At 46.1% G+C, this 14,065-nt stretch overlaps 1 protein-coding gene across 1 annotated transcript; it reads left to right on the top strand.

Moving 5' to 3' along the window:
* The first annotated feature begins 9,818 nt into the window (after positions 1-9,818).
* On the top strand, positions 9,819-13,692 carry LOC129646751 (C-X-C chemokine receptor type 2-like). Its single transcript, XM_055573434.1, is given in 2 exon segments — positions 9,819-9,834; positions 12,048-13,692. Coding segments are annotated over 2 exon segments (1,119 nt in total). The 3' UTR covers positions 13,151-13,692.
* The last annotated feature ends 373 nt before the right edge of the window (positions 13,693-14,065 follow it).

The raw sequence follows: 14,065 nt of genomic DNA, 5'->3' as shown, positions 1-14,065 counted from the left end.
ACCTTTCCCTCCAGTGTAATTTCCCAGAGGCTAGAGGAGAGTTAAACAGAAGACAACCCCTCTGTGGGTCTCCCAGTCTCTAGAAATATAATCCATATTTCTTTCCTTTTCTTTGGTCAACAACTTTTTATGGCACCCTAATGGCCAAGCTGTCTCCTAGGCACTTGGGATACAGTGATCAAAATAGATAACGATCATTGCCCCTGTGAGGCTTATGTTCTAGAGAGGAGAGAGAGACGATAAGTAATAGTGTCTATAGTAAACAAGTGGATTATATAGTACTATGTTAGGAAGTGATAAGTGCTGTGGAGAGAGAAAAATGTGTAAAGTAAAGCAGGGAACATTTTCATATTGTTAGCCTGGCATCACCATGTAGCCCCAGGCTTGTGATTATCTTTCGGGGAAAAAAATCTAATAATAATAAACATTGCAATAAATGAATAAATAAATATGTCATTTCAAAAAAAAAGTGGAGAAAGGGATACCCAGCAGTGCTAGGGGAGATACAACTGTAAATAGGTGGACAGGGTGGGACCCAGTGAAAAGGCAGCGTCTGAGCAAACACTAAGGAGATGAGGGCTTACCTGGGGGACCATCTACACAAGACCATTCCTAGAAGCTGGAACAGCACAGGCAATGCCTCCAGACAGCAGCTGAGCCAACAGGTCAGTGTGGTGGAGCAGAGCTCTAAGAGACAAAGGAGGATTCGATTAGAGGATGTTATAGACTGAATTGTGTCCCTTCCCCCCAGATTCATATGTTGAAGTCCATTACATCAAAACAGGACCTGATTTGGAAATAGGGTCCTTGCAGAGGTAATTAATTAAGACGCAGTCATTAGAGGGAGCTCTAGTCTAACAAACTGGTGTCCTTATAAAAAGGGGAAATTTGGACACAAACACATCAGGAGAACACCAATGTGAAGACGAAGGCAGAGACTGAAGTGGTGTTTCCACAACCAGGGAATGCCAGCAATAGTTAGCACAGCACCGGAAGCTGGGGGAGAAGCTGGGCACAGATTCTCCCTTGTAGCCCTCGGAAGGAAGCAGCTCTGCTCACACCCTAATCTTGGGTTTCCAGCCTCCAGAACTGTGAGAAAATGCTTTTCTGTTGGTTAATCCTCCCAGTTTGTGGTCCAGGGGGCAAGGGGTGGAGGAATGATGGAGAAGGCATTTTTTATTTTTAAAAATCTAGCCATATTTTATTTTTTAAAATTTTCTTGACTGTGAAGCATGTGGGATCTTAGTTCCCCAACCAGGGGTCGAACTGTGCCCCTTGTACTAAAAGTGGGAGTCTTAACCACTGGACAACTAGGGAAGCACTTGAGAACTTTTACTTTTATCAAATTCACTTTTTTTTTTTATGATTAGGTGGGCTATATCTGCCCCCCCTGCAAACATTACCCAACGTTAGAAAGCTATGAATATAATTCACATGCTAATATATCTAAGAAGAAAAAAAAACATAATTATCTTCAGAGGCCTTTGACAAAATTCAATACTTATTCCTGATTTAAAAAATAAAACTCAATAAAATAAAATAAGTAACAACTTTAAAAGCAAGTGTTAACTAAACTCCAGATTTTATCTGGATTTTTCCAGTTTTTCCGCTAGCTCTCTTTCTGTATCAGGATCCAATGCAGGGTTCCCCAAGGCTTCCGTTGGCATAACTCCCCAGTCTCCTTAGTCTGTGACAATTTTGCTCACTCTTTCCTTGCTTTTCATGACCCTGACAGTGTGAGGAGTGCTGGCCAGGTGTCCGGTAGAGTATGCCCCAGTCTAGGCTTGTCTGATGTTTTCCTCATAACCAGTCAGGGTGATGGGTGTTCAGAGACACTACCCCAGAGGTGAGGTGCCCTTCTCTTCACATCACCCCGCGGGTTTGTGAGACCCACACAGCATCCCTGGTAGCATCAGCCTTTTTCACTTGGTCAAGGTGGTGTTTGTCTGGTTTCTACACTGTTAAGTCACTTAAAATGCACCTAAGAAATAAAAGTTGTAAAATTCATCTTTTGGAAACATTGGAGGGTAGTAAGAAGGCATGACACGATCGGACTTAAAACGTAAACAAATCTCTCTGAATGGTGTGATGAGAACAGTCAGTGGGAGAAACCTGGTGGACACAGGGAAGACTGGGAGGTTGCCTTAGTAATTCAGGTGAGAAGGAATGGCGGCAGGGGCCAGGGCAAGAGCAGTAGGGGAGATGAGAAAGTAGAAGGTGGAATTTCTTTTGGTAGAGTCAGTGTAATTTTCTGATAGATTGAATTTTGAGTGTAACAGATAAAGACGTTGTCACTGAATTCTGGCCTGAGCTGTTGGAAGGATGGAGTTGCCATCTTGAGTGAGCTCAGGTAAAAAGTCCAGTCTGGCATTTGTGTCCTCTCCATTCCTTCAATATTTCACCCACCCAGGAGATATTTATCTGGTGTCCAGGCTGGCTGCATAATTTGAAGGACCCAATGCAAAATGAAAATGCAGAGTCCCTTGTTCAGAAAGCAGGAAAAAGCTTGTTTCTTCCTTTTATGGCCTTTCTCTTAAGGGGACAGAGTGGGAACTTCCTGGCCTTCCAGTGATTGCTGCTGCTAAGTCGCTTCAGTGATTAGGTCTCTGAAATTCCACCGCAAGGGACCTGGATTTGATCCCTGGTTGGGAAAATAAGATCCTACAAGCAGCATGGTCTGGCAAAAAAAAAAGTGTGTGGGGGAGACAGAGTGTTTTTTATTTTCTATCTTATGTTGCACTCACTGAGGCTGGGGATATTTGGGGGTGGGGGAGTGGCAGGCTGAGCTCTCCCATCCCAGGGAGGCAACAAGAGGTGGGATACACGAGAGCTGAGCTCAGGGCCCTGTGTGTGTTCCATTGTCCCTTCAGACCTCACTTAAAAAACACAAATTCTAAAATAAAATTATAAGGAGTCTCATGGTAGTGGCTGCAGAGCATTCCACCCTGAACACAGGGCTCTTCCCAGCATGGGGCCCTGTACACTGCACAGTCATACGCCCACTCCCCATGTGTCATCTACTAGTGTGTGTCATACACTTTGCTGGGCACTGAGGATGCAAAATAGAATCGTTTACAGAGGGGCAAAGAGGAAAGGAAGAGAGGCTTTATCAATCACTGCTCTGTATCAGAGTCTCGCCTATTCGCAGTTCAGTAGGAGAGACAGAGTCCTGAAAATGGAACCCAGTCGAAAAAGTAGAACAATAGAAAACAGGATGGGTGCCACGGGGCCCGAGGGGAAGGAGAGTATGGCAGATTGAAGGGTTGCAGAAATAGGAGGAATCTCAGTGTCTTGGACATCTGCTCACTGACCTAGCTGGACAGGCAGATCTGAGAGAGGAGAGGGAAATGACCGTCATAGTGTTATTTATTTACTTTTGAGTGAAAATGGCTAAATACATATTTTTTTTCTGACTGCAAAATTAGTGCTCATTTTACCAGTTGGGCCACATCAAAGGATATAAGCAAGAAAGCAAATATCCATAATCCCACCATCCAAAGATAACCACTGTTAACATTTCCCCTCTATCCTCTTTCCTCCCTGTGCACATGCATCCATAGACTTATCACAGAATCCTATCATCCTGTGCATTCTTTTTGCCGACCTTTCTTTCTACTCAGCGGTTCTATTATAGACACCTTGTCATAGCATTAATTGTAGCTATACCTTATCGTGTTTAGTGGAAATGGTGTTCCATTTTACAGGTCGACTATAATTTGTAAAATAAGTTTTTTGAAAGGCATTGAAATATTACCAAATTTTATGGCTATAAATGACTCTGAGACAAACTTTATCCTCCCTCCCTTTCCCCTCTTCCTCCCTGTTCCTATTTCTTTCCTTCCTTCCTTCCCTCACGTTAAGTGGGCTCACAGGGTCAGAAGGTTCGCATTGTTTAGTGAGTCTGACCCACACTCACTGAACAGGACTGTGTACAGGTACAAGTCATGAACATTTATCGTCTGTCAGATTCTGTGCTAAGCACTAAATGCATTAACTCAGCGATCCTCGTATCAGCCCTATGAGTTAGCGCCTACTTTTAGTCTCTTTTTACAGAGGAGGAAACTGAGGCACAGAGTGTGTATCTAAGCTTCCCAAGGCACAGAGCTGGCCAGGGACAGAGCTGGGATTTGCACCAAGGTGGCTTGGTTGGCGCTAGTGGTAAAGAACCTGTCTGCCAACACAAGGAATGTAAGAGATGTGAGTTTGATCCCTGTGTCGGCAAGATCCCCGGAGGAGGAAATGGCAACCCACTCCAGTATTCTTGCTTGGAGAATCCCCATGGACAGAGGCGCCTAGAGGGCTACAGTCCATGTGGTAGCAAAAAGTCGGACATGGTTGAGGTGACTCAACACGCAAGCACACACAGCTTGGTTCTAGAGCCCATAATCTTACCCCAGTTCATCCTCACACAGCTTCATGAGGCAAGTAGCTCCATTTTGATGGCTAAGGATATTTTGATATAGGTTAAGAAACATGTCCTGTACAATGTCACGAACCTCCGTCCACAGCTCATCAGGCACTCTATCAGATCTAGGCCCTTAAATCTATTTCTCACTTCTACTGTATAATCATAAGGGATTTGATTTATGTCATACAGAAATAGTCTAGTGGTTTTCCCTACTGTCTTCAATTCAGGTCTGCCAGAGAAGAGCCAGGAGAGATAAGTAAGCCATCCTCAGTGATCAGTGCAAAGAAATAGAGGAAAACAACAGAATGGGAAAGACTAGAGATCTCTTCAAGAAAATTAGAGATACCAAGGGAACATTTCATGCAAAGATGGGCTCAATAAAGGACAGAAATGGTATGGACCTAACAGAAGCAGAAGATATTAAGAAGAGGTGGCAAGAATACACAGAAGAATTGTACAAAAAAGATCTTCACGACCCAGATAATCACGATGGAGTGATCACTCACCTATAGCCAGACATCCTGGAATATGAAGTCAAGTGGGCCTTAGGAAGCATCACTATGAACAAAGCTAGTGGAGGTGATGGAATTCCAGTTGAGCTATTTCAAATCCTAAAAGATGATGCTGTGAAAGTGCTGCACTCAGTATGCAAGCAAATTTGGAAAACTCAGCAGTGGCCACAGGACTGGAAAAGGTCAGTTTTCATTCCAATCCCAAAGAAAGGTAAAGCCAAAGAATGCTCAAACTACCGCACAATTGCACTCATCTCACACGCTAGTAAAGCAATGCTCAAAATTCTCCAAGCCAGGCTTCAACAATATGTGAACCATGAACTTCCAGATGTTCAAGTTGGTTTTAGAAAAGACAGAGGAACCAGAGATCAGATTGCCAACATCCGCTGGATCATCGAAAAAGCAAGAGAGTTCCAGAAAAACATCTATTTCTGCTTTATTGACTATGCCAAAGCCTTTAACTGTGTGGATCACAATAAACTGTAGAAAATGCTGAAAGAGATGGGAATACCAGACCACCTGACCTGCCTCATAAGAAATCTGTATGCAGGTCAGGAAGCAATAGTTAGAACTGTACATGGAACAACAGACTGGTTCCAAATAGGAAAAGGAGTTTGTCAAGGCTGTATATTGTCACCCTGCTTATTTAACTTATATGCAGAGTACATCATGAGAAACGCTGGGCTGGATGAAGCACAAGCTGGAATCAAGATTGCTGGGAGAGATATCAATCACCTCAGATATGCAGATGACACCACCCTTAAGGCAGAAAGTGAAGAAGAACCAAACAGCCTCTTGATGAAGGTGAAAGAGGAGAGTGAAAAAGTTGGCTTAAAGTTCAACATTCAGAAAACGAAGATCATGGCATCCAGTCCCATCACTTCATGGCAAATAGATAGGAAACCAGTGGAAACAGTGTCAGATTTTATTTTTTGGGGCTCCAAAATCACTGCAGATGGTGACTGCAGCCATGAAATTAAAAGATGCTTACTCCTTGGAAGGAAAGTTATGACCAACCTAGATAGCATATTGAAAAGCAGAGACATTACTTTGCCAACAAAGGTCCGTCTAGTCAAGGCTGTGGTTTTTCCAGTAGTCATGTATGGATGTGAGAGTTGAACTATAAAGAAAGCTGAGCGCCGAAGAATTGATGCTTTTAAACTGTGGTGTTGGAGAAGACGCTTGAGAGTCCCTTGGACTGCAAGGAGATCCAACCAGTCTATCCTAAAGGAGATCAGTCCTTCATTGGAAGGACTGATGTTGGAGCTGAAACTCCAATATTTTGGCCACCTGATGCAAAGAACTGACTCATTGGAAAAGACCCTGATACTGGGAAAGATTGAAGATGGGAGGAGAAGGGGACAACAGAGGATGAGATGGTTGGATGATATCACTGACTTAATGGACATGGGTTTGGTTAAACCCCGGGAGTTGGTGACTGACAGGGAGGCCTGGCGTGCTGCAGTACATGGGGTCACAAAGAGTCAGACATGACTGAGTGACTGAACTGAACTGAACTGAAGAAACGTGTCCAAGGTTGTAAACTGTTAAAGGAAAGCCAATATTTGAATCATGGTCTGTCTGAGGGGCATGGCAACTCACTCTAGTATTCTTGCCTGGAGAATCCCCATGGACAGAGAAGCCCGGTGGGCTACAGCCCATGGGGTCACACAGAGTAGGACATGACTGAGCAACTTACCACACACACATGCTGTCTGTATCCAAAGCAATGGTTTCTGGGTTCCTCAGAAGGATTTCTGAGTTCATTCAGGAGAGTGTCCTCAGTTGGAATCTCATCTGCTTGGTCTCCAAGTTTTCCTCTCCATCTTCCACCAGAGGCTGATAATAAGCAGGGCTGGGAGGTCCAACCATAGCTGCGTCCCTGGTCACACCCCTGTCACATCCTGGCTTTACATGACTGTCTGCCCGTGACACACTTTCTCTCCCTTCTCCTCTCATCCTGGATTACTGTTGGGTTCCAGAACTCTCTTGGTCAGGCCCAGTTTTGGTTGCATGTACAGACAACTCCTGGAGAAGGAAATGGCAACCCACTCCAGTAGTCTTGCCTGGAAAATCCCACGGACAGAAGAACCTGGCAGGTACAGTCTATGGGGTTGCAAAGAGTTGGACACGACTTAGTTACTAAACCACCACCACCAGACAATTCCACTTAAACTGGTCTTCAACAATAAAGACAATTTACTGGCTCACATAACTGAAAAATACCACAGAGAAGATGAACTCTGGGCACAGTATGTTCAGGACCCTGGATCTGTTTCTCTGCAATTCTCTGGGTTCTGTCTCCTCCAAGTGTTACTTTTTGTCTTTGGACTGGTTTGCCATTTATGGCAGCAAAATGGCTTGCAGCAGCCACAAGGCTACATACTTGCTTTTCCACAGTCATTAAACAACCACCCTGAGCCTGGTTCTGAGAGGGATCTTCTTAGGTCATATACTTGCCCTTGAACCTGTCACGATGGCACCAGGGACTGTCATCAGGGAGAGGGATGAACCCTCTCCTCCACCTCCCTTGCCTCTAATTTGGTCCCCCAGTCCAAGTGGATTCTTCTGCAGGGCTGTGCAGAGATGTTGAGGCCGGTATCAAAGCTGACAGGGGGACAAAATAGATAACCTTATAGCCAAATTGTGCGGTTCACATGGTCCTGCATAGAAGCTGCCACTTCTAGAAAAGAATGGCAAGAACAGGCCTCGGCGTCTTGCTAAGGACTGGCATTTGGGCTGCACATGTCACAGCAGTCTTTGTGGCACTGGATGTTCTACACAGAATGGAAACATGCTCTCCCATCTGGGGTCACATAGAGTCGGACACGACTGAAGCGACCTAGCAGCAGCAGCAGCAGAGCCATTTAAGGGGGAGCCGTGATAAATGGAAAGTGACGTACAGAAGATACGTTGTGTGGGCAAAATTGCTGGAACCTTTTCAAGTGGGTAGAATTTTATTCCAAGCTCATATGTGTGTGCCTTTCCCCCTCCTTCAGTGAAAGGCCCTTTCCTACCGTAAAGGAAAAGATCCTTTTCAACTCTTTTCCCCAGATTGTTTTTCCACTGGAGACCTAAGCTACCACCATTGCCACCCCCACCCCGCCATGCTCATCCCAAGGGGCTGATTCTCCTTTGTTCCTTGGGTTTGAGGGAGGACTCTTCCCTAGTACCCCAGTGATTAGTTGAAACATGCTGGACTGCTGAACCAACTTGAGTGAGGGCCTGGGAAAGCAGAAGGGAATTATTCACAAAGAGGAGCTTAAAACTAAGTATTAGATGAGACTTTTCTTGCCCTGGTCTTTCTCTATGGGCCTCTTCCTTGCAGACTTCCTCGCCCAGTGACTGCTGCCCCCTCGTGGCGAATATTCTCAGTTTGCCCTGGAGTGCATACTGGCTTGCGCAGTCCAGACCCCAGTCTGTTTTCTCTCTTGTTCTCTATTTTCTGCCCCAGGAGCTACCTTTTCCCTAGATGATTAATTAGAGACATGTCTGCTCTTTCCAGGGACTACCCCATCTTCAAGTCCTTTCTAGTCTAGGCATTAGTTTGCAATTGGTCAACACCTGTAAAATCAAAGCATGGGTAGCCCCAAGGCAATTGTCTCCTTACACTTCCTGCTATTACTTATAAAGGATAAGAGAACCCAGGAGGAGAGCATGACTTAGTTTAAGAAATATGCTTGCCAGGGGCAGAATTGTAGGCACCAGTGCCATGCTACATTCGGCATGCATGGTAGAGGCAGAACACAGATTATACAGCACCAACTCTAAACAGTAGCAGATAGTTTGGAAAGGACAGACAGTGCAGCTCGGCTATATGAAAGTGCAGCTTTCAGGCACAGCTTATATAGACTCTGTTCCTTAAAGTGATAGGCACCCTGAATCGCAGGAAGCAGGCAGGGGACGATCCACAGCACATCAATCCAAGGAGATATGACTAATGTTGTTTACTCTATAACCACTGAGTGAGCACTTACTCTGTATCCTGGCAGAGGCTCTGAAGGTGAATTGGAGTGGTCTCTAGCAGCCCATGGTCTAGTGGGGCAGACTGACTTGTAAATGCATCATTACAGGACAATAGGGTTCTTGTTATAAGGAAGAAGTGACCGAAGTACCAGAGGTAAAGCTAAGGGACAGACATTAGTTGCTGGGAGCAGCTGAGGCAGGTTCCCAGAGATGCCATCCGTCAAGACTGAGAGCGGGGCGAATGACATTACCACCACTCCTCCAATCACCACCATCAGCCCCAGCTCTGCTGGTCTCCCTGTGGTCCAGCCAGACTCCAGGAGTGGCCCCCAGACTCAGGGCAATTCTAATCAACCAGTACTTCGTTGGTGGTGGTGGAGCTTCTTCCTCCGAAGCTCCATCAACATCTCCATCCCAAAGAAGCCTAGAGTTTAAGTAAACACTGCGTGTTTGCTGTCCAAACACAACTCAGTCTTCGACCTCCTTCCCACTGGGTTGTCCTCTAGCCGTCAACCCCACCCCACTGGTGGAGGGCTCCTACAAGGCCCTCCCATATGGACTGCTAGAATCTGTACTATATAAAGTCAAGTTCTTTCCCCTTTATTCAGGTCAGGCAAGTTGGAAGCTTTCAAACAGAAATAAAAGCAAGAAAAGGAAGAGAATGAAAATAGCCATCCACAGAGTGGAGAATTCAGATAATGGATCCTTAACTCCATCTTCACCTCAGGTTCCCCTGCTTGGACACAGGGACCCTGGGAGTCTCTGATAGCCTGTGACCCCCTGATTTAACCTGTTCTCCAAATATAGACATGGGCAGGGCCCAAGGAGGAGCTGTGCTGTGACAAGGCTTCCCTATTCTTTATTCATCAAGTTTCCTCTCAGTGTTAAGGCACTCTGGTCTCTGAGTTCCAGGCTCTTACAGTTGGACATACATGGTTGGTGACTCAGGTAGGGAGCCACCTCTGATTGCCAGGACTTTTTCTGGGGAAGGGTGACTTAGTTTGACTATATTTTGGAAAATGCATCTGGTTGTCTGGGACCTGTGATTTGTACTCCATTGACTCCCTGCCTCCTTCCTCATGACCATGTATTCAGTTCTGTTTTTATACATGGCTACAGATGGTGACCAGGGGGCCACAGTCTTCTCACCTTCACCTTTCATACCTCTCTCCTTTTAAAAATATTTATTTATTAAAAAAATTTTTTTTTGGGCTGAGCTGGTCTTTGTTGCTGCACGGGAGCTTTCTCTAGTTGCAGAGAGTGGGGGCTACTCTCTAGTTGAGGTTCACAGGCTCTAGGCACGTAGGCTTCAGTAGTTGTGGAACAGGGGCTTAGTAGCTGCAGCTTGCAGGCTCTAGAGCATGGGCTCAGTAGTAGTTGCAGCTCACGGGCTTAATTGCTCTGTGGTATGTGGGCTCTTCCTGGAGCAGGGATCAAGCCTGTGTCTCCTACACTGGCAGACAGATTCTTAACCACTGTGCCACCAGGGAAATTCCACATCTCCCCATTTTTAGGGAAGAGGATGACTTTTTCCGATTTGATGTTAATTGCTTTGCCCTGAGGCTTAGTCTTTTGTGAAAATGCAGTCCTGGCAGAGATATTAAAAGGTGTGGGTTTGAATGAACTCATAGAACCTCAGATTTGGAAACATCTCAGGGGTTATTTACTCTGCCTCCCAAATTGAGGAAATGGAAATCTGGAGAGGTAAAAGGACCCACTCAAGGTCACATAGCTTATTAATGACAGAATCAGGACAGCACGAGCACTGGATACCAGATATCCTTATTTCCAGTCTTGGTAACCATTTGTAGGGTTTTCAGATTGTTCTCGAAAGAGCCCTGGAGGTTTTGTGGGAACCTCCTCTGTAGAATCCCAGGGATGGGGGAGCCTGCTGGGCTGCCGTCTATGGTGTCGCACAGAGTCGGACAGGACAGAAGCGACTTAGCAGCAGCAGCAGCCTCTGTAGTGACTACTTAGTTGGAGAGAGGTGCACACCCACCCTCCTCAGCAGAAGAGCTTTTGTCTGTTTCACGTCTGTTTCTTCTGGTAAGATTTTGCTTCAATAAATGTTTAACAACCTTAAAAGTTATTTGAAAAGTGCTGAACAATTCTGTGGATATTTAAGGGGTGAACATGATGGGGGTTTCTCTTAAATGCTTACACTTTCTTTAGACAGAGGACCCAAACATTTATTGCTCCTTTAGAGAAAAAGCTTAAAATACACTTTTTTTGGGGGGTGGGCGGGCTGTGCTAAGCGGCATGTGGTATCTCAGTTCCCTAACCAGGGACTGAACCTGTGTCCCCTGCAGTGGAAGCGGGAGTCTTAACCACTGGACCACCAGCAGAAGTCCCTTGAAATATACTCTAATGCAATTTATTACTATATTGTCTTCCCTCAGTGGATTTTAAGAAGGTTAAATAAGAATTGGTAAGGGAATTCCCTAGTAGTCCACTGGTTAGGATTCAGCACTTTCACTGCTGGGCCCTTGCAGGCTGCATAACACAGCAAAAAACAAACAAAACACCAGGAATACCATGGAGGGGAAATAGCATAGAAAGGGGCATCTGAGAGCAGGTTTTGTCTTTGCCACCCCATGGACAGTAGCCCACCAGGCTCCATGGAATTCTTCAGGCAAGAATACTGGAGTGGGTTGTCATTTCCTTCTCCAGGGGATCTTCCCAGTCCAGGGATCAAACCCACATCTGCTGCATCAGTAGGCAGTTTCTTTACCATTGAGCCACCTGGGAAGCCCTAGAGCAGGTTTGCCTCCTTCCATTTTGCCTGATGCTGGCCCTTCCCTGAATGTGTAGAACAACTTAGTCTTCCCATCTGAATGCCCAGACATGGCTGAGGATGCAGAAAGTCAAAGAGAGCACAGAGGCAGTATTATAGGTAAAGCTGATGCCACTATGGGCCCAACCAACAGCAGATGTTTTTCCCTGTGTGTATGTCCATATTATCCCACATTTAGGCCTCAGGGTTCTGGAAAGTTGACAACACGATGAAGCTGATCCTTAAAGCAGCCTGTGACAGAGGTGAAGGAAGGGCTCTTCAGTTACCAAGCTAGCAGATAAGCACAAGATAACCTAGTAACAGTTATCACATCCTTGATGAGAGTGATTTGGATCTGAGTTACTAAATCACCTTTCTTTCCTTCTAGTCTTTTAACCAGATCACACCATGACAATCATCCTGAAAGATTTATCTAATAGCAGCTATTTGTGGGAGGGGTTTGAGGATGAGTTTGAAAATTACAGCGGCATGCCACCCATAGAAGACTATGATTATAGTCCCTGTGAGATAAGCACTGAGACACTCAACAAGTATGCTGTGGTCGTCATCTATGCCCTGGTCTTCTTGCTAAGCCTCCTGGGAAACTCCCTGGTGATGCTGGTCATCTTATACAGCCGGGTCGGTCGCTCTGTCACTGATGTCTACCTGCTGAACCTGGCCATGGCTGACCTGCTCTTCGCCATGACCTTGCCTATCTGGGCCGCCTCCAAGGCAAAGGGCTGGATCTTCGGCACACCCCTGTGCAAGGTGGCCTCACTCCTGAAGGAAGTGAACTTCTACAGCGGTATTCTACTGCTGGCCTGCATCAGCATGGACCGCTACCTGGCCATTGTCCATGCCACACGCACGCTGACCCAGAAGCGGCACTGGGTCAAGTTCATATGTTTAGGCATCTGGGCCCTGTCTGTGATCCTGGCCCTTCCTGTCTTCATCTTCCGTGAGGCCTATCAACCACCCTCCTCCGACCTAGTCTGCTATGAGGACCTGGGTGCCAATACAACGAAATGGCGGATGATAATGCGTGTCCTGCCCCAGACCTTTGGCTTCCTCCTGCCCCTGCTGGTCATGCTGTTCTGCTACGGATTCACCCTGCGCACGCTGTTTTCAGCCCAAATGGGGCAGAAGCACCGGGCCATGCGGGTCATCTTTGCTGTCGTGCTCGTCTTCCTGCTCTGCTGGCTGCCCTACAACCTGGTCCTGATTGCAGACACCCTCATGAGGGCCCATGTGATTGCCGAGACCTGTCAGCGCCGCAACGACATTGGCCGGGCCCTGGATGCCACCGAGATCCTGGGCTTCCTGCACAGCTGCCTCAACCCTCTCATCTATGTCTTCATTGGCCAGAAGTTTCGCCACGGACTCCTCAAGATCATGGCCATCCATGGCCTGATCAGCAAGGAGTTCTTGGCCAAGGATGGCAGGCCTTCCTTTGTTGGCTCTTCTTCAGGGAACACGTCTACTACCCTCTGAGACTCCACACCGGGCTCCTTGCTTCCCCTCAGCATCATCCCAAGCCCCATGTCCTCTGGCCGTTCACAGTCCCATGTCAAGGCAGCTCCCCGTTGTGGTTACAGAAAGTTGCTGAGGCCATGTCCCTAATAGGCCCCCATCACATGGACTAGACAGCCTGTCCTGGGCCCACCTCTTGCTGTAATCACCATGTCAACTGATAGAGCTTGGTGCATCCTACCACTGAGCCCACAGTGCTCTATCTTCTGGCAGACATCCTTTGAAGATATTCTTTTCAATGATTACAAAACGTTCCCATTAATGGGAACCATTAATGTAAAACACCATTGGTTACTTCCCTAGCTCTCCCTTTCCTTGTCAGCCAGGAAAGTCCCCTTCCCTTGAGAGAGGCTGAAAATGACAAACACTCATTTTCCAAGATTCCCTTAAGATAGGAGTGGCCATATCATCTTGATCTGATTTATAAAACTTAAAAATAATGGTGTGCTGGTAAATCACACTCCTGGTGGGGGGGAAGTTCTGATTTGTATCATTTGCTATGTTCTGTGGTATAAATAAATGCTACCACCATGGCTGATTTCAAGGATGGTGGTGTTTAACAACAAGCTCACAAAATCTAAAAAATGTGATAATGTGCTTTCACAAGCTTGTGCAAACTGGCTTCAGCACACTGTTGCTTAAGAGGAAGTCTAATGGGGTCAGGAGACTCCTGGGAAATATTCTTAATTTAAAACACACACACACATACACATCCTTGGTTCTTGACTTTGACTATGGTTATAGGATATGATGTGTGGAGCTGAAGCAGGCACTTTGTGACAAGGAGGGAAAAGGCCTTAGGCTGATGGAGCCAAAGGATAACAAGGACCTGAGAATAAAAAGCCCAGAATAAACCTAAGCATAAATGGTCAAATG

This window comes from Bubalus kerabau, chromosome 3 (assembly GCF_029407905.1).
Source record: "Bubalus kerabau isolate K-KA32 ecotype Philippines breed swamp buffalo chromosome 3, PCC_UOA_SB_1v2, whole genome shotgun sequence".
In the NCBI taxonomy this organism is placed as follows: Eukaryota; Metazoa; Chordata; class Mammalia; order Artiodactyla; family Bovidae; genus Bubalus; species Bubalus kerabau.
Note: the sequence above shows the minus strand (reverse complement) of the source record. Positions and strands in the feature narration are given on the sequence as shown.